Source organism: Aulonocara sp. 'chitande type north' Nkhata Bay, linkage group LG14 (assembly GCF_057382095.1).
Source record: "Aulonocara sp. 'chitande type north' Nkhata Bay isolate Kocher_YH1m ecotype deep benthic linkage group LG14, A_spYH_male_GT1.1, whole genome shotgun sequence".
Taxonomy (NCBI): Eukaryota; Metazoa; Chordata; class Actinopteri; order Cichliformes; family Cichlidae; genus Aulonocara; species Aulonocara sp. 'chitande type north' Nkhata Bay.
Window position 1 is genome coordinate 6,442,238 of NC_141357.1, and position 20,538 is coordinate 6,462,775.

The 20,538-nt window shown below is 39.6% G+C and overlaps 2 protein-coding genes across 2 annotated transcripts; both read left to right on the forward strand.

The window, feature by feature from the left end:
* The first annotated feature begins 1,073 nt into the window (after positions 1 to 1,073).
* On the forward strand, positions 1,074 to 3,098 carry LOC147313954 (uncharacterized). Its single transcript, XM_086262692.1, has one exon. The coding sequence runs from the start codon at positions 1,074 to 1,076 to the stop codon at positions 3,096 to 3,098; it is 2,025 nt and encodes a 674-aa protein (XP_086118818.1).
* A 6,139-nt stretch (positions 3,099 to 9,237) lies between these two features.
* Positions 9,238 to 11,268, forward strand: LOC147313955 (uncharacterized). Its single transcript, XM_086262693.1, has one exon. The coding sequence runs from the start codon at positions 9,238 to 9,240 to the stop codon at positions 11,266 to 11,268; it is 2,031 nt and encodes a 676-aa protein (XP_086118819.1).
* The last annotated feature ends 9,270 nt before the right edge of the window (positions 11,269 to 20,538 follow it).

Sequence of the window (20,538 nt, forward strand, 5' to 3'; positions counted from 1 at the left end):
GAATTCTCAGTTTTCATGCCTGTGGAGTTTATTATATGGACGTGGTGACAGTGTAAAGACAGCCTGCTCTTCTGATTTTCAAACGAACCTTCTGAGCCATTTTAACATTAGAGTCTATGGAAGAGTTGGAGGGAGGAAGCTGTGCATTGGTGACATTTATGACAGAACCATAACACCTATTACAATAATAAACACATTGGATGAAAGAGGACAGTGATGGCTACGTTTTGAGGGTAAAATCATACCTGTAGAGCAAACGCTGCAGACACAGCAGCAGTTTTAAGAAAAGATTTTAAGATTAATTCCCACCCTCCTCTCACTCTAGCAGTTGAGCTGTCTCACTCTAGCGCCAACATTCCGTCCCATACACACCCATTATAAACGGCTGAAAAAAAGGATGAAACTTAAACTGGAACTGAAGAAAAAGTACAATAGATATTGAAAAGATAAATACAAGTTGAATAGTTGAATGTCTTGTCTGCGTTTGAAAGTTTGAATGGTGGCTCTACGTCAATGTATGTGGAAGTAGTTAGAGTTGAAAGAGGAGTGAGTTGAAGGAGAATTTGAAGGGTCTCCCCATTGAAATACATGGGAAATTTTTGTTGAATAAAGTTGAATAAATTAAAAAATATAAATGTTAAAAATGAGAAAAATACAAGCAGTCATGTCTAAAAGAAGAGCAATCTAACGGTGTTTGAATGCTTTTACAGCATTCACACTAATTAAGAACAGAAGAGCAAAAAGGACACTTACCATAAGACAAACAGCATTAACGTTTTTCTGTGATGTCACAAAGCCATTTGTGACATCACAGAATTGCCTTTGAAGATAGCTGTAGGGGGCGGAGTCAGGTTTCAAGAAAACCTATAAATACACCCCATGTAGACAGAAACTGTAAGTTTGAGTTTCCATTTGGAACGCACATTACCTAGTTGAGTAGATAACTGGTTGCACTTGATAACTTTGCGCAAACAATATAAATACAAATTAAATACATTCATTTAAAAATAGCTGCCACACTAGAATTACAGCATAAAAAAATTGAAAAATTAAGGAGAAGAGAAAAACACCTCATGGCTTTAAACAAGGAACAGCAGAAGACAATATCAAAATTTGTTAAGGTGTGTAGAGAACGTGTGGATGATATTTCGAGCCTTAAACAGGAAGCCCGCGCCCATCTCTCACAAGTAGACCAACTAAGAAAACGTATGGCTCAATGTGAGATGAAGGCTGCAGGATCAGAGAAATATGAGAAAAAAATCCTGGACCTTCAAAAGAAATGCAAAGACTTGGAAAGGAAACATGCCACTGAAAAAAAGAGACGGGAGCAGAAAGAAAAAGATGTGGAATTTCTGTCTCGTCTTCAAGGCAAAGTCAATAGGCTGAGCAAAGAAAATGAGGCCTTGAAGCAAGAATTAAAGCAAGTGACCACTGAAAAAAACCTAAAAGTAAAAGAACTGAAGGAAAAAGAAAAACAGATAAAAAATGAGCTTAGAGTCCAGGACCAGCTCAAAGAAGAGAGGGTCAACTTTGAAAAAAGGACATCACAATATCTTGTAGAGGCTAGCACGCTGTTTCAATGTAGAGACAGACTTAAAACAGTGGAGGCACTAGAAGAGAAATTAAAAGCTGAAATTAAAACATGGCAAAAAAAAGCAGAGGATTTTGAAGAGCAAAAGGACAGGGTCATTATGGAGAAAAGCGCATTGATAATGAAAAATAATGAACTGTCAGATTTGCTTTTGGGAAAGGACTTGGACAATAACAAACTAGTAAAAGAGTTAAAAGGAAAACGAGAGGAAATAGAAAGTCAGACAAAGGAAGCCTCAAAGCAGCTTTCTAACACGCAACACAAAGTCCTGCAGATGAAAAATGAACAAATAGCCAAACTTGAAAGTGAGAGGCGGGAATCCTTCAAGAAAATGACATCCCAAGATCATGAGATTGTCAGTCTGAGAAATGCTCTGAAAGAAACAGAACACAGACTAAAAATACAGATGACGCACGACAAGTTTTGGAATGAAAAACTTAATAAGGAGTTATCTGAGGCTAAGACCGTGATCAGTCAATTTAAGGACACCATAGAGTCACTGACAAAAGACACAGAACAAAAGAATAGTGAACGAGAAATGATTCAAGCAGAGCTATCCAAGTCTCAGACCAGGTATTTTGCTGTGAAAAATCAACTGGAGCTCATCAAACAAAAGCAGGCAGAAGCGCAGACGGCACAGGCCAAACAACTTGCCTGTGTCAACAAGGAGCGCAAGGTAGTTAAGAAAAGGCTGGTCCAGATTTTGGCAGACAAAGAAAAGGTGGACAAAGAGCTCACACACTACAAAGAAATTGTGTTTCAGCAGCAAGAAAACATAAAAGAGCTGGAAACTGAAATTCAAATGAGTTCAACTCAAAGACAAACGATTGAAGGACAAAAACAGGAAATTGACCGTCTGACGAAGCAGGTAAAGGACCTGCGTGAGGAGAATTCCTTAAAGGTTGCCATTGAGCTGCACAAATACGCTGCAAAAACACAGGAAAAAATCTTCTCGCAGCGGCGAACAAACAGACTTAACGCTAAAAGAAAAATGCACATGTCCAGTCACGCATTAGTATTTGAACAGCGCCGCCGGGACCGCCTGTTATGCAAATATAAACAACTGGTCACAGAAAAGGACAAAGAAATTAAAGAACTGCGGCCAACGCTGAATCAGGAGGCTGCACTTCAAAACAAAGATGCCATACAGAAACTCCACAGATGTGAGTGGGAAAATCGCGACCTCAAAAAGCAGTTAGTAACAACACAGCGAATCCTTTCTGTATATGAGGCTAAGAACAGCAGCCTTGTAGAAGAAAATAAACAACTGACACTTGAGGTCAGCGCAAAGCACGCCCCGCTACCTCAGATTTCCACCAAGGCCAAGCCAAACTCTATGGCGAAATCATATCAGCAGTCTGAGGTTGGGCGCTCAACCAGATTCATCTCAAGCATTCCTCAAAAGACAGAAAAAAAGGTTTATTTCCTCCCTCCTCTCGTAGGCAAAACGTTGGCATTGCAGAATGTAAGCAGTAGACCCTCCAGATTAACCAACACACCCCCATAATTAAGTAACAGACCCCATCAGCCGGGTCATCACACCAGTAAGAACCCTGCTGCCCTGTTCCCACACCAGAAAGAACAATTTTAAACAATAATTCCCATTCATACATTGAAAGAAATAATCAGTTTTTAGACTGGTCAACAAACACAAACTGACTTTTTAAAAAATTAAAACTCAATCACTAAGAGATATGGTTAAAAACAATGCTAAAAATACACTGAGGCAATTACCTCTCTAACCCAGGAGGACCTGTATTTCCCTTAACACCAAAAATAGTAGACAACACTAAATAATAACATCTGTTTGCTGTGAGGAAGTGACATGAACACGTTCCATCTGTGTCACTACCTCACCCCCAACCAGTCGCGGCAGATGACTGCCCCTTTCTGAGCCTGGTTCTGCCGGAGGTCTCTGCCTGTTAATAGGCAGTTTTTCCTCCCCACTGTCGCCAAGTGCTTGCTCATAGGGGGTCCTCGGATTGTTGGGGTTTCTGTAATATTGTAGGGTCTTTACCTTACAATATCAAGTGCCTTGAAGCATCTTCTTGTGAACTGGCACTATGCAAATAAAAAATTATTGGACTGAACTGATTTTCCTTTTGTTTATTAAGTCTGAGTGGTTGTGTTTTAGCACTTTTGATCTACTTCTATACATTGTATTCATTCCTTGAAACGAAGTAATAATTCTAAACTTTCCACTGTGATTCTAAAACCTTAGCAGAGAGCAGAGTGATAGGTTTGTAGCTTGAACCTATTCGCTGGAACGTTGAAGACAATATAATTACACAGCAAAGCAAGACACAAGTAGGCAAAGTTCTTCATGTTTCTCGTGCACGGGAGAGAACCGGACAGGCGCCGTTCCTTCGCTTGACCCCAGTTGCTCTCTTCGTTCTCCCGTAACACTGTTCTTTTATTGAGGTTACATGAATATGCATCGGTTCATTAACATATGACGTCTACATACACACAAAGAGTACCTTGCCTGTGTGTGTGTATGTGTGTGTGTGTGTGTGTGTGTGTGTGTGTGTGTGTGTGTGTGTGTGTGTGTATGTATGTGTGTGTATGTGTGATACCTGAATCTATGCAGTGAAATGAATTAATTGCTGAATTTAAGTTAAAAACTTCGAATTAGATGAAAAATACAGAAATTTTCACCTGAAAGCAAAAGTGCTGAACTGCTAAAAGCTGACATTTGCACAAAAGAAGTTGGAAAATAGCTGAAAATGTTTTAAATGTAAATTTAAAAAAACTAAGAAATGAGAAAAGAAAATTTAGAGTCAGAAAACATCTGAATGAATATTAAAAGTTCATATTCTTTGAATCACTGAATGACTAAATTGTGATCCCTCCACTTGGATCCACAAAGTTTACATCTCTGAGCTTTCAAAGACACTGTGTTGGAAAGAGAACAACGATGGCGACGTTTTGAGGGGAAAATGATGGCTGTAGAGCAAACACTGTGGACACAGCAGCAGTTGAAAGAGAAGTGTTTATGATGAATCTTGGCAGAGTGAGAGAGGGCTAAGCAGGCAGGTGTGAGCCTGGTTGCTATAGTGACTGCATCCAATGGCTCCATACACACGACACAGACATGCACCTCACTTCTGCTGCTTAAAATGAACAGAAACGTCAGCCTGAAACAAATCAAATTGAAATGAAAAGTACAAGTCGTATTGACAAAATTCTTTCACCGTGAGTGGCAGCAATGTCTAGTCTACTGAATTCTCAGTTTTCATGCCTGTGGAGTTTATTATATGGACGTGGTGACAGTGTAAAGACAGCCTGCTCTTCTGATTTTCAAACGAACCTTCTGAGCCATTTTAACATTAGAGTCTATGGAAGAGTTGGAGGGAGGAAGCTGTGCATTGGTGACATTTATGACAGAACCATAACACCTATTACAATAATAAACACATTGGATGAAAGAGGACAGTGATGGCTACGTTTTGAGGGTAAAATCATACCTGTAGAGCAAACGCTGCAGACACAGCAGCAGTTTTAAGAAAAGATTTTAAGATTAATTCCCACCCTCCTCTCACTCTAGCAGTTGAGCTGTCTCACTCTAGCGCCAACATTCCGTCCCATACACACCCATTATAAACGGCTGAAAAAAAGGATGAAACTTAAACTGGAACTGAAGAAAAAGTACAATAGATATTGAAAAGATAAATACAAGTTGAATAGTTGAATGTCTTGTCTGCGTTTGAAAGTTTGAATGGTGGCTCTACGTCAATGTATGTGGAAGTAGTTAGAGTTGAAAGAGGAGTGAGTTGAAGGAGAATTTGAAGGGTCTCCCCATTGAAATACATGGGAAATTTTTGTTGAATAAAGTTGAATAAATTAAAAAATATAAATGTTAAAAATGAGAAAAATACAAGCAGTCATGTCTAAAAGAAGAGCAATCTAACGGTGTTTGAATGCTTTTACAGCATTCACACTAATTAAGAACAGAAGAGCAAAAAGGACACTTACCATAAGACAAACAGCATTAACGTTTTTCTGTGATGTCACAAAGCCATTTGTGACATCACAGAATTGCCTTTGAAGATAGCTGTAGGGGGCGGAGTCAGGTTTCAAGAAAACCTATAAATACACCCCATGTAGACAGAAACTGTAAGTTTGAGTTTCCATTTGGAACGCACATTACCTAGTTGAGTAGATAACTGGTTGCACTTGATAACTTTGCGCAAACAATATAAATACAAATTAAATACATTCATTTAAAAATAGCTGCCACACTAGAATTACAGCATAAAAAAATTGAAAAATTAAGGAGAAGAGAAAAACACCTCATGGCTTTAAACAAGGAACAGCAGAAGACAATATCAAAATTTGTTAAGGTGTGTAGAGAACGTGTGGATGATATTTCGAGCCTTAAACAGGAAGCCCGCGCCCATCTCTCACAAGTAGACCAACTAAGAAAACGTATGGCTCAATGTGAGATGAAGGCTGCAGGATCAGAGAAATATGAGAAAAAAATCCTGGACCTTCAAAAGAAATGCAAAGACTTGGAAAGGAAACATGCCACTGAAAAAAAGAGACGGGAGCAGAAAGAAAAAGATGTGGAATTTCTGTCTCGTCTTCAAGGCAAAGTCAATAGACTGAGCAAAGAAAATGAGGCCTTGAAGCAAGAATTAAAGCAAGTGACCACTGAAAAAAACCTAAAAGTAAAAGAACTGAAGGAAAAAGAAAAACAGATAAAAAATGAGCTTAGAGTCCAGGACCAGCTCAAAGAAGAGAGGGTCAACTTTGAAAAAAGGACATCACAATATCTTGTAGAGGCTAGCACGCTGTTTCAATGTAGAGACAGACTTAAAACAGTGGAGGCACTAGAAGAGAAATTAAAAGCTGAAATTAAAACATGGCAAAAAAAAGCAGAGGATTTTGAAGAGCAAAAGGACAGGGTCATTATGGAGAAAAGCGCATTGATAATGAAAAATAATGAACTGTCAGATTTGCTTTTGAGAAAGGACTTGGACAATAACAAACTAGTAAAAGAGTTAAAAGGAAAACGAGAGGAAATAGAAAGTCAGACAAAGGAAGCCTCAAAGCAGCTTTCTAACACGCAACACAAAGTCCTGCAGATGAAAAATGAACAAATAGCCAAACTTGAAAGTGAGAGGCGGGAATCCTTCAAGAAAATGACATCCCAAGATCATGAGATTGTCAGTCTGAGAAATGCTCTGAAAGAAACAGAACACAGACTAAAAATACAGATGACGCACGACAAGTTTTGGAATGAAAAACTTAATAAGGAGTTATCTGAGGCTAAGACCGTGATCAGTCAATTTAAGGACACCATAGAGTCACTGACAAAAGACACAGAACAAAAGAATAGTGAACGAGAAATGATTCAAGCAGAGCTATCCAAGTCTCAGACCAGGTATTTTGCTGTGAAAAATCAACTGGAGCTCATCAAACAAAAGCAGGCAGAAGCGCAGACGGCACAGGCCAAACAACTTGCCTGTGTCAACAAGGAGCGCAAGGTAGTTAAGAAAAGGCTGGTCCAGAATTTGGCAGACAAAGAAAAGGTGGACAAAGAGCTCACACACTACAAAGAAATTGTGTTTCAGCAGCAAGAAAACATAAAAGAGCTGGAAACTGAAATTCAAATGAGTTCAACTCAAAGACAAACGATTGAAGGACAAAAACAGGAAATTGACCGTCTGACGAAGCAGGTAAAGGACCTGCGTGAGGAGAATTCCTTAAAGGTTGCCATTGAGCTGCACAAATACGCTGCAAAAACACAGGAAAAAATCTTCTCGCAGCGGCGAACAAACAGACTTAACGCTAAAAGAAAAATGCACATGTCCAGTCACGCATTAGTATTTGAACAGCGCCGCCGGGACCGCCTGTTATGCAAATATAAACAACTGGTCACAGAAAAGGACAAAGAAATTAAAGAACTGCGGCCAACGCTGAATCAGGAGGCTGCACTTCAAAACAAAGATGCCATACAGAAACTCCACAGATGTGAGTGGGAAAATCGCGACCTCAAAAAGCAGTTAGTAACAACACAGCGAATCCTTTCTGTATATGAGGCTAAGAACAGCAGCCTTGTAGAAGAAAATAAACAACTGACACTTGAGGTCAGCGCAAAGCACGCCCCGCTACCTCAGATTTCCACCAAGGCCAAGCCAAACTCTATGGCGAAATCATATCAGCAGTCTGAGGTTGGGCGCTCAACCAGATTCATCTCAAGCATTCCTCAAAAGACAGAAAAAAAGGTTTATTTCCTCCCTCCTCTCGTAGGCAAAACGTTGGCATTGCAGAATGTAAGCAGTAGACCCTCCAGATTAACCAACACACCCCCATAATTAAGTAACAGACCCCATCAGCCGGGTCATCACACCAGTAAGAACCCTGCTGCCCTGTTCCCACACCAGAAAGAACAATTTTAAACAATAATTCCCATTCATACATTGAAAGAAATAATCAGTTTTTAGACTGGTCAACAAACACAAACTGACTTTTTAAAAAATTAAAACTCAATCACTAAGAGATATGGTTAAAAACAATGCTAAAAATACACTGAGGCAATTACCTCTCTAACCCAGGAGGACCTGTATTTCCCTTAACACCAAAAATAGTAGACAACACTAAATAATAACATCTGTTTGCTGTGAGGAAGTGACATGAACACGTTCCATCTGTGTCACTACCTCACCCCCAACCAGTCGCGGCAGATGACTGCCCCTTTCTGAGCCTGGTTCTGCCGGAGGTCTCTGCCTGTTAATAGGCAGTTTTTCCTCCCCACTGTCGCCAAGTGCTTGCTCATAGGGGGTCCTCGGATTGTTGGGGTTTCTGTAATATTGTAGGGTCTTTACCTTACAATATCAAGTGCCTTGAAGCATCTTCTTGTGAACTGGCACTATGCAAATAAAAAATTATTGGACTGAACTGATTTTCCTTTTGTTTATTAAGTCTGAGTGGTTGTGTTTTAGCACTTTTGATCTACTTCTATACATTGTATTCATTCCTTGAAACGAAGTAATAATTCTAAACTTTCCACTGTGATTCTAAAACCTTAGCAGAGAGCAGAGTGATAGGTTTGTAGCTTGAACCTATTCGCTGGAACGTTGAAGACAATATAATTACACAGCAAAGCAAGACACAAGTAGGCAAAGTTCTTCATGTTTCTCGTGCACGGGAGAGAACCGGACAGGCGCCGTTCCTTCGCTTGACCCCAGTTGCTCTCTTCGTTCTCCCGTAACACTGTTCTTTTATTGAGGTTACATGAATATGCATCGGTTCATTAACATATGACGTCTACATACACACAAAGAGTACCTTGCCTGTGTGTGTGTATGTGTGTGTGTGTGTGTGTGTGTGTGTGTGTGTGTGTGTGTGTGTGTGTGTCACAAAGCCATTTGTGACATCACAGAATTGTCTTTGAAGATAGCTGTAGGGGGCGGAGTCAGGTTTCAAGAAAACCTATAAATACACCCCATGTAGACAGAAACTGTAAGTTTGAGTTTCCATTTGGAACGCACATTACCTAGTTGAGTAGATAACTGGTTGCACTTGATAACTTTGCGCAAACAATATAAATACAAATTAAATACATTCATTTAAAAATAGCTGCCACACTAGAATTACAGCATAAAAAAATTGAAAAATTAAGGAGAAGAGAAAAACACCTCATGGCTTTAAACAAGGAACAGCAGAAGACAATATCAAAATTTGTTAAGGTGTGTAGAGAACGTGTGGATGATATTTCGAGCCTTAAACAGGAAGCCCGCGCCCATCTCTCACAAGTAGACCAACTAAGAAAACGTATGGCTCAATGTGAGATGAAGGCTGCAGGATCAGAGAAATATGAGAAAAAAATCCTGGACCTTCAAAAGAAATGCAAAGACTTGGAAAGGAAACATGCCACTGAAAAAAAGAGACGGGAGCAGAAAGAAAAAGATGTGGAATTTCTGTCTCGTCTTCAAGGCAAAGTCAATAGACTGAGCAAAGAAAATGAGGCCTTGAAGCAAGAATTAAAGCAAGTGACCACTGAAAAAAACCTAAAAGTAAAAGAACTGAAGGAAAAAGAAAAACAGATAAAAAATGAGCTTAGAGTCCAGGACCAGCTCAAAGAAGAGAGGGTCAACTTTGAAAAAAGGACATCACAATATCTTGTAGAGGCTAGCACGCTGTTTCAATGTAGAGACAGACTTAAAACAGTGGAGGCACTAGAAGAGAAATTAAAAGCTGAAATTAAAACATGGCAAAAAAAAGCAAAGGATTTTGAAGAGCAAAAGGACAGGGTCATTATGGAGAAAAGCGCATTGATAATGAAAAATAATGAACTGTCAGATTTGCTTTTGGGAAAGGACTTGGACAATAACAAACTAGTAAAAGAGTTAAAAGGAAAACGAGAGGAAATAGAAAGTCAGACAAAGGAAGCCTCAAAGCAGCTTTCTAACACGCAACACCTGGAGAAAGTCCTGCAGATGAAAAATGAACAAATAGCCAAACTTGAAAGTGAGAGGCGGGAATCCTTCAAGAAAATGACAACCCAAGATCATGAGATTGTCAGTCTGAGAAATGCTCTGAAAGAAACAGAACACAGACCAAAAATACAGATGACGCACGGCGAGTTTTGGAATGAAAAACTTAATAAGGAGTTATCTGAGGCTAAGACCGTGATCAGTCAATTTAAGGACACCATAGAGTCACTGACAAAAGACACAGAACAAAAGAATAGTGAACGAGAAATGATTCAAGCAGAGCTATCCAAGTCTCAGACCAGGTATTTTGCTGTGAAAAATCAACTGGAGCTCATCAAACAAAAGCAGGCAGAAGCGCAGACGGCACAGGCCAAACAACTTGCCTGTGTCAACAAGGAGCGCAAGGTAGTTAAGAAAAGGCTGGTCCAGATTTTGGCAGACAAAGAAAAGGTGGACAAAGAGCTCACACACTACAAAGAAATTGTGTTTCAGCAGCAACAAAACATAAAAGAGCTGGAAACTGAAATTCAAATGAGTTCAACTCAAAGACAAACGATTGAAGGACAAAAACAGGAAATTGACCGTCTGACGAAGCAGGTAAAGGACCTGCGTGAGGAGAATTCCTTAAAGGTTGCCATTGAGCTGCACAAATACGCTGCAAAAACACAGGAAAAAATCTTCTCGCAGCGGCGAACAAACAGACTTAACGCTAAAAGAAAAATGCACATGTCCAGTCACGCATTAGTATTTGAACAGCGCCGCCGGGACCGCCTGTTATGCAAATATAAACAACTGGTCACAGAAAAGGACAAAGAAATTAAAGAACTGCGGCCAACGCTGAATCAGGAGGCTGCACTTCAAAACAAAGATGCCATACAGAAACTCCACAGATGTGAGTGGGAAAATCGCGACCTCAAAAAGCAGTTAGTAACAACACAGCGAATCCTTTCTGTATATGAGGCTAAGAACAGCAGCCTTGTAGAAGAAAATAAACAACTGACACTTGAGGTCAGCGCAAAGCACGCCCCGCTACCTCAGATTTCCACCAAGGCCAAGCCAAACTCTATGGCGAAATCATATCAGCAGTCTGAGGTTGGGCGCTCAACCAGATTCATCTCAAGCATTCCTCAAAAGACAGAAAAAAAGGTTTATTTCCTCCCTCCTCTCGTAGGCAAAACGTTGGCATTGCAGAATGTAAGCAGTAGACCCTCCAGATTAACCAACACACCCCCATAATTAAGTAACAGACCCCATCAGCCGGGTCATCACACCAGTAAGAACCCTGCTGCCCTGTTCCCACACCAGAAAGAACAATTTTAAACAATAATTCCCATTCATACATTGAAAGAAATAATCAGTTTTTAGACTGGTCAACAAACACAAACTGACTTTTTAAAAAATTAAAACTCAATCACTAAGAGATATGGTTAAAAACAATGCTAAAAATACACTGAGGCAATTACCTCTCTAACCCAGGAGGACCTGTATTTCCCTTAACACCAAAAATAGTAGACAACACTAAATAATAACATCTGTTTGCTGTGAGGAAGTGACATGAACACGTTCCATCTGTGTCACTACCTCACCCCCAACCAGTCGCGGCAGATGACTGCCCCTTTCTGAGCCTGGTTCTGCCGGAGGTCTCTGCCTGTTAATAGGCAGTTTTTCCTCCCCACTGTCGCCAAGTGCTTGCTCATAGGGGGTCCTCGGATTGTTGGGGTTTCTGTAATATTGTAGGGTCTTTACCTTACAATATCAAGTGCCTTGAAGCATCTTCTTGTGAACTGGCACTATGCAAATAAAAAATTATTGGACTGAACTGATTTTCCTTTTGTTTATTAAGTCTGAGTGGTTGTGTTTTAGCACTTTTGATCTACTTCTATACATTGTATTCATTCCTTGAAACGAAGTAATAATTCTAAACTTTCCACTGTGATTCTAAAACCTTAGCAGAGAGCAGAGTGATAGGTTTGTAGCTTGAACCTATTCGCTGGAACGTTGAAGACAATATAATTACACAGCAAAGCAAGACACAAGTAGGCAAAGTTCTTCATGTTTCTCGTGCACGGGAGAGAACCGGACAGGCGCCGTTCCTTCGCTTGACCCCAGTTGCTCTCTTCGTTCTCCCGTAACACTGTTCTTTTATTGAGGTTACATGAATATGCATCGGTTCATTAACATATGACGTCTACATACACACAAAGAGTACCTTGCCTGTGTGTGTGTATGTGTGTGTGTGTGTGTGTGTGTGTGTGTGTGTATGTATGTGTGTGTGTATGTGTGATACCTGAATCTACGCAGTGAAATGAATTAATTGCTGAATTTAAGTTAAAAACTTCGAATTAGATGAAAAATACAGAAATTTTCGCCTGAAAGCAAAAGTGCTGAACTGCTAAAAGCTGACATTTGCACAAAAGAAGTTGGAAAATAGCTGAAAATGTTTTAAATGTAAATTTAAAAAAACTAAGAAATGAGAAAAGAAAATTTAGAGTCAGAAAACATCTGAATGAATATTAAAAGTTCATATTCTTTGAATCACTGAATGACTAAATTGTGATCCCTCCACTTGGATCCACAAAGTTTACATCTCTGAGCTTTCAAAGACACTGTGTTGGAAAGAGAACAACGATGGCGACGTTTTGAGGGGAAAATGATGGCTGTAGAGCAAACACTGTGGACACAGCAGCAGTTGAAAGAGAAGTGTTTATGATGAATCTTGGCAGAGTGAGAGAGGGCTAAGCAGGCAGGTGTGAGCCTGGTTGCTATAGTGACTGCATCCAATGGCTCCATACACACGACACAGACATGCACCTCACTTCTGCTGCTTAAAATGAACAGAAACGTCAGCCTGAAACAAATCAAATTGAAATGAAAAGTACAAGTCGTATTGACAAAATTCTTTCACCGTGAGTGGCAGCAATGTCTAGTCTACTGAATTCTCAGTTTTCATGCCTGTGGAGTTTATTATATGGACGTGGTGACAGTGTAAAGACAGCCTGCTCTTCTGATTTTCAAACGAACCTTCTGAGCCATTTTAACATTAGAGTCTATGGAAGAGTTGGAGGGAGGAAGCTGTGCATTGGTGACATTTATGACAGAACCATAACACCTATTACAATAATAAACACATTGGATGAAAGAGGACAGTGATGGCTACGTTTTGAGGGTAAAATCATACCTGTAGAGCAAACGCTGCAGACACAGCAGCAGTTTTAAGAAAAGATTTTAAGATTAATTCCCACCCTCCTCTCACTCTAGCAGTTGAGCTGTCTCACTCTAGCGCCAACATTCCGTCCCATACACACCCATTATAAACGGCTGAAAAAAAGGATGAAACTTAAACTGGAACTGAAGAAAAAGTACAATAGATATTGAAAAGATAAATACAAGTTGAATAGTTGAATGTCTTGTCTGCGTTTGAAAGTTTGAATGGTGGCTCTACGTCAATGTATGTGGAAGTAGTTAGAGTTGAAAGAGGAGTGAGTTGAAGGAGAATTTGAAGGGTCTCCCCATTGAAATACATGGGAAATTTTTGTTGAATAAAGTTGAATAAATTAAAAAATATAAATGTTAAAAATGAGAAAAATACAAGCAGTCATGTCTAAAAGAAGAGCAATCTAACGGTGTTTGAATGCTTTTACAGCATTCACACTAATTAAGAACAGAAGAGCAAAAAGGACACTTACCATAAGACAAACAGCATTAACGTTTTTCTGTGATGTCACAAAGCCATTTGTGACATCACAGAATTGCCTTTGAAGATAGCTGTAGGGGGCGGAGTCAGGTTTCAAGAAAACCTATAAATACACCCCATGTAGACAGAAACTGTAAGTTTGAGTTTCCATTTGGAACGCACATTACCTAGTTGAGTAGATAACTGGTTGCACTTGATAACTTTGCGCAAACAATATAAATACAAATTAAATACATTCATTTAAAAATAGCTGCCACACTAGAATTACAGCATAAAAAAATTGAAAAATTAAGGAGAAGAGAAAAACACCTCATGGCTTTAAACAAGGAACAGCAGAAGACAATATCAAAATTTGTTAAGGTGTGTAGAGAACGTGTGGATGATATTTCGAGCCTTAAACAGGAAGCCCGCGCCCATCTCTCACAAGTAGACCAACTAAGAAAACGTATGGCTCAATGTGAGATGAAGGCTGCAGGATCAGAGAAATATGAGAAAAAAATCCTGGACCTTCAAAAGAAATGCAAAGACTTGGAAAGGAAACATGCCACTGAAAAAAAGAGACGGGAGCAGAAAGAAAAAGATGTGGAATTTCTGTCTCGTCTTCAAGGCAAAGTCAATAGACTGAGCAAAGAAAATGAGGCCTTGAAGCAAGAATTAAAGCAAGTGACCACTGAAAAAAACCTAAAAGTAAAAGAACTGAAGGAAAAAGAAAAACAGATAAAAAATGAGCTTAGAGTCCAGGACCAGCTCAAAGAAGAGAGGGTCAACTTTGAAAAAAGGACATCACAATATCTTGTAGAGGCTAGCACGCTGTTTCAATGTAGAGACAGACTTAAAACAGTGGAGGCACTAGAAGAGAAATTAAAAGCTGAAATTAAAACATGGCAAAAAAAAGCAGAGGATTTTGAAGAGCAAAAGGACAGGGTCATTATGGAGAAAAGCGCATTGATAATGAAAAATAATGAACTGTCAGATTTGCTTTTGAGAAAGGACTTGGACAATAACAAACTAGTAAAAGAGTTAAAAGGAAAACGAGAGGAAATAGAAAGTCAGACAAAGGAAGCCTCAAAGCAGCTTTCTAACACGCAACACAAAGTCCTGCAGATGAAAAATGAACAAATAGCCAAACTTGAAAGTGAGAGGCGGGAATCCTTCAAGAAAATGACATCCCAAGATCATGAGATTGTCAGTCTGAGAAATGCTCTGAAAGAAACAGAACACAGACTAAAAATACAGATGACGCACGACAAGTTTTGGAATGAAAAACTTAATAAGGAGTTATCTGAGGCTAAGACCGTGATCAGTCAATTTAAGGACACCATAGAGTCACTGACAAAAGACACAGAACAAAAGAATAGTGAACGAGAAATGATTCAAGCAGAGCTATCCAAGTCTCAGACCAGGTATTTTGCTGTGAAAAATCAACTGGAGCTCATCAAACAAAAGCAGGCAGAAGCGCAGACGGCACAGGCCAAACAACTTGCCTGTGTCAACAAGGAGCGCAAGGTAGTTAAGAAAAGGCTGGTCCAGAATTTGGCAGACAAAGAAAAGGTGGACAAAGAGCTCACACACTACAAAGAAATTGTGTTTCAGCAGCAAGAAAACATAAAAGAGCTGGAAACTGAAATTCAAATGAGTTCAACTCAAAGACAAACGATTGAAGGACAAAAACAGGAAATTGACCGTCTGACGAAGCAGGTAAAGGACCTGCGTGAGGAGAATTCCTTAAAGGTTGCCATTGAGCTGCACAAATACGCTGCAAAAACACAGGAAAAAATCTTCTCGCAGCGGCGAACAAACAGACTTAACGCTAAAAGAAAAATGCACATGTCCAGTCACGCATTAGTATTTGAACAGCGCCGCCGGGACCGCCTGTTATGCAAATATAAACAACTGGTCACAGAAAAGGACAAAGAAATTAAAGAACTGCGGCCAACGCTGAATCAGGAGGCTGCACTTCAAAACAAAGATGCCATACAGAAACTCCACAGATGTGAGTGGGAAAATTGCGACCTCAAAAAGCAGTTAGTAACAACACAGCGAATCCTTTCTGTATATGAGGCTAAGAACAGCAGCCTTGTAGAAGAAAATAAACAACTGACACTTGAGGTCAGCGCAAAGCACGCCCCGCTACCTCAGATTTCCACCAAGGCCAAGCCAAACTCTATGGCGAAATCATATCAGCAGTCTGAGGTTGGGCGCTCAACCAGATTCATCTCAAGCATTCCTCAAAAGACAGAAAAAAAGGTTTATTTCCTCCCTCCTCTCGTAGGCAAAACGTTGGCATTGCAGAATGTAAGCAGTAGACCCTCCAGATTAACCAACACACCCCCATAATTAAGTAACAGACCCCATCAGCCGGGTCATCACACCAGTAAGAACCCTGCTGCCCTGTTCCCACACCAGAAAGAACAATTTTAAACAATAATTCCCATTCATACATTGAAAGAAATAATCAGTTTTTAGACTGGTCAACAAACACAAACTGACTTTTTAAAAAATTAAAACTCAATCACTAAGAGATATGGTTAAAAACAATGCTAAAAATACACTGAGGCAATTACCTCTCTAACCCAGGAGGACCTGTATTTCCCTTAACACCAAAAATAGTAGACAACACTAAATAATAACATCTGTTTGCTGTGAGGAAGTGACATGAACACGTTCCATCTGTGTCACTACCTCACCCCCAACCAGTCGCGGCAGATGACTGCCCCTTTCTGAGCCTGGTTCTGCCGGAGGTCTCTGCCTGTTAATAGGCAGTTTTTCCTCCCCACTGTCGCCAAGTGCTTGCTCATAGGGGGTCCTCGGATTGTTGGGGTTTCTGTAATATTGTAGGGTCTTTACCTTACAATATCAAGTGCCTTGAAGCATCTTCTTGTGAACTGGCACTATGCAAATAAAAAATTATTGGACTGAACTGATTTTCCTTTTGTTTATTAAGTCTGAGTGGTTGTGTTTTAGCACTTTTGATCTACTTCTATACATTGTATTCATTCCTTGAAACGAAGTAATAATTCTAAACTTTCCACTGTGATTCTAAAACCTTAGCAGAGAGCAGAGTGATAGGTTTGTAGCTTGAACCTATTCGCTGGAACGTTGAAGACAATATAATTACACAGCAAAGCAAGACACAAGTAGGCAAAGTTCTTCATGTTTCTCGTGCACGGGAGAGAACCGGACAGGCGCCGTTCCTTCGCTTGACCCCAGTTGCTCTCTTCGTTCTCCCGTAACACTGTTCTTTTATTGAGGTTACATGAATATGCATCGGTTCATTAACATATGACGTCTACATACACACAAAGAGTACCTTGCCTGTGTGTGTGTATGTGTGTGTGTGTGTGTGTGTGTGTGTGTGTGTGTGTGTGTGTGTGTGTGTGTGTGTGTATGTATGTGTGTGTATGTGTGATACCTGAATCTATGCAGTGAAATGAATTAATTGCTGAATTTAAGTTAAAAACTTCGAATTAGATGAAAAATACAGAAATTTTCACCTGAAAGCAAAAGTGCTGAACTGCTAAAAGCTGACATTTGCACAAAAGAAGTTGGAAAATAGCTGAAAATGTTTTAAATGTAAATTTAAAAAAACTAAGAAATGAGAAAAGAAAATTTAGAGTCAGAAAACATCTGAATGAATATTAAAAGTTCATATTCTTTGAATCACTGAATGACTAAATTGTGATCCCTCCACTTGGATCCACAAAGTTTACATCTCTGAGCTTTCAAAGACACTGTGTTGGAAAGAGAACAACGATGGCGACGTTTTGAGGGGAAAATGATGGCTGTAGAGCAAACACTGTGGACACAGCAGCAGTTGAAAGAGAAGTGTTTATGATGAATCTTGGCAGAGTGAGAGAGGGCTAAGCAGGCAGGTGTGAGCCTGGTTGCTATAGTGACTGCATCCAATGGCTCCATACACACGACACAGACATGCACCTCACTTCTGCTGCTTAAAATGAACAGAAACGTCAGCCTGAAACAAATGAAATTGAAATGAAAAGTACAAGTCGTATTGACAAAATTCTTTCACCGTGAGTGGCAGCAATGTCTAGTCTACTGAATTCTCAGTTTTCATGCCTGTGGAGTTTATTATATGGACGTGGTGACAGTGTAAAGACAGCCTGCTCTTCTGATTTTCAAACGAACCTTCTGAGCCATTTTAACATTAGAGTCTATGGAAGAGTTGGAGGGAGGAAGCTGTGCATTGGTGACATTTATGACAGAACCATAACACCTATTACAATAATAAACACATTGGATGAAAGAGGACAGTGATGGCTACGTTTTGAGGGTAAAATCATACCTGTAGAGCAAACGCTGCAGACACAGCAGCAGTTTTAAGAAAAGATTTTAAGATTAATTCCCACCCTCCTCTCACTCTAGCAGTTGAGCTGTCTCACTCTAGCGCCAACATTCCGTCCCATACACACCCATTATAAACGGCTGAAAAAAAGGATGAAACTTAAACTGGAACTGAAGAAAAAGTACAATAGATATTGAAAAGATAAATACAAGTTGAATAGTTGAATGTCTTGTCTGCGTTTGAAAGTTTGAATGGTGGCTCTACGTCAATGTATGTGGAAGTAGTTAGAGTTGAAAGAGGAGTGAGTTGAAGGAGAATTTGAAGGGTCTCCCCATTGAAATACATGGGAAATTTTTGTTGAATAAAGTTGAATAAATTAAAAAATATAAATGTTAAAAATGAGAAAAATACAAGCAGTCATGTCTAAAAGAAGAGCAATCTAACGGTGTTTGAATGCTTTTACAGCATTCACACTAATTAAGAACAGAAGAGCAAAAAGGACACTTACCATAAGACAAACAGCATTAACGTTTTTCTGTGATGTCACAAAGCCATTTGTGACATCACAGAATTGCCTTTGAAGATAGCTGTAGGGGGCGGAGTCAGGTTTCAAGAAAACCTATAAATACACCCCATGTAGACAGAAACTGTAAGTTTGAGTTTCCATTTGGAACGCACATTACCTAGTTGAGTAGATAACTGGTTGCACTTGATAACTTTGCGCAAACAATATAAATACAAATTAAATACATTCATTTAAAAATAGCTGCCACACTAGAATTACAGCATAAAAAAATTGAAAAATTAAGGAGAAGAGAAAAACACCTCATGGCTTTAAACAAGGAACAGCAGAAGACAATATCAAAATTTGTTAAGGTGTGTAGAGAACGTGTGGATGATATTTCGAGCCTTAAACAGGAAGCCCGCGCCCATCTCTCACAAGTAGACCAACTAAGAAAACGTATGGCTCAATGTGAGATGAAGGCTGCAGGATCAGAGAAATATGAGAAAAAAATCCTGGACCTTCAAAAGAAATGCAAAGACTTGGAAAGGAAACATGCCACTGAAAAAAAGAGACGGGAGCAGAAAGAAAAAGATGTGGAATTTCTGTCTCGTCTTCAAGGCAAAGTCAATAGACTGAGCAAAGAAAATGAGGCCTTGAAGCAAGAATTAAAGCAAGTGACCACTGAAAAAAACCTAAAAGTAAAAGAACTGAAGGAAAAAGAAAAACAGATAAAAAATGAGCTTAGAGTCCAGGACCAGCTCAAAGAAGAGAGGGTCAACTTTGAAAAAAGGACATCACAATATCTTGTAGAGGCTAGCACGCTGTTTCAATGTAGAGACAGACTTAAAACAGTGGAGGCACTAGAAGAGAAATTAAAAGCTGAAATTAAAACATGGCAAAAAAAAGCAGAGGATTTTGAAGAGCAAAAGGACAGGGTCATTATGGAGAAAAGCGCATTGATAATGAAAAATAATGAACTGTCAGATTTGCTTTTGAGAAAGGACTTGGACAATAACAAACTAGTAAAAGAGTTAAAAGGAAAACGAGAGGAAATAGAAAGTCAGACAAAGGAAGCCTCAAAGCAGCTTTCTAACACGCAACACAAAGTCCTGCAGATGAAAAATGAACAAATAGCCAAACTTGAAAGTGAGAGGCGGGAATCCTTCAAGAAAATGACATCCCAAGATCATGAGATTGTCAGTCTGAGAAATGCTCTGAAAGAAACAGAACACAGACTAAAAATACAGATGACGCACGACAAGTTTTGGAATGAAAAACTTAATAAGGAGTTATCTGAGGCTAAGACCGTGATCAGTCAATTTAAGGACACCATAGAGTCACTGACAAAAGACACAGAACAAAAGAATAGTGAACGAGAAATGATTCAAGCAGAGCTATCCAAGTCTCAGACCAGGTATTTTGCTGTGAAAAATCAACTGGAGCTCATCAAACAAAAGCAGGCAGAAGCGCAGACGGCACAGGCCAAACAACTTGCCTGTGTCAACAAGGAGCGCAAGGTAGTTAAGAAAAGGCTGGTCCAGAATTTGGCAGACAAAGAAAAGGTGGACAAAGAGCTCACACACTACAAAGAAATTGTGTTTCAGCAGCAAGAAAACATAAAAGAGCTGGAAACTGAAATTCAAATGAGTTCAACTCAAAGACAAACGATTGAAGGACAAAAACAGGAAATTGACCGTCTGACGAAGCAGGTAAAGGACCTGCGTGAGGAGAATTCCTTAAAGGTTGCCATTGAGCTGCACAAATACGCTGCAAAAACACAGGAAAAAATCTTCTCGCAGCGGCGAACAAACAGACTTAACGCTAAAAGAAAAATGCACATGTCCAGTCACGCATTAGTATTTGAACAGCGCCGCCGGGACCGCCTGTTATGCAAATATAAACAACTGGTCACAGAAAAGGACAAAGAAATTAAAGAACTGCGGCCAACGCTGAATCAGGAGGCTGCACTTCAAAACAAAGATGCCATACAGAAACTCCACAGAT

Excerpts from the sequence above, each read along its gene's own strand:
- LOC147313954 (XM_086262692.1), top strand. The coding sequence starts at position 1,074 with ATGGCTTTAAACAAGGAACAGCAGAAGACAATATCAAAATTTGTTAAG.
- LOC147313955 (XM_086262693.1), top strand. The coding sequence starts at position 9,238 with ATGGCTTTAAACAAGGAACAGCAGAAGACAATATCAAAATTTGTTAAG.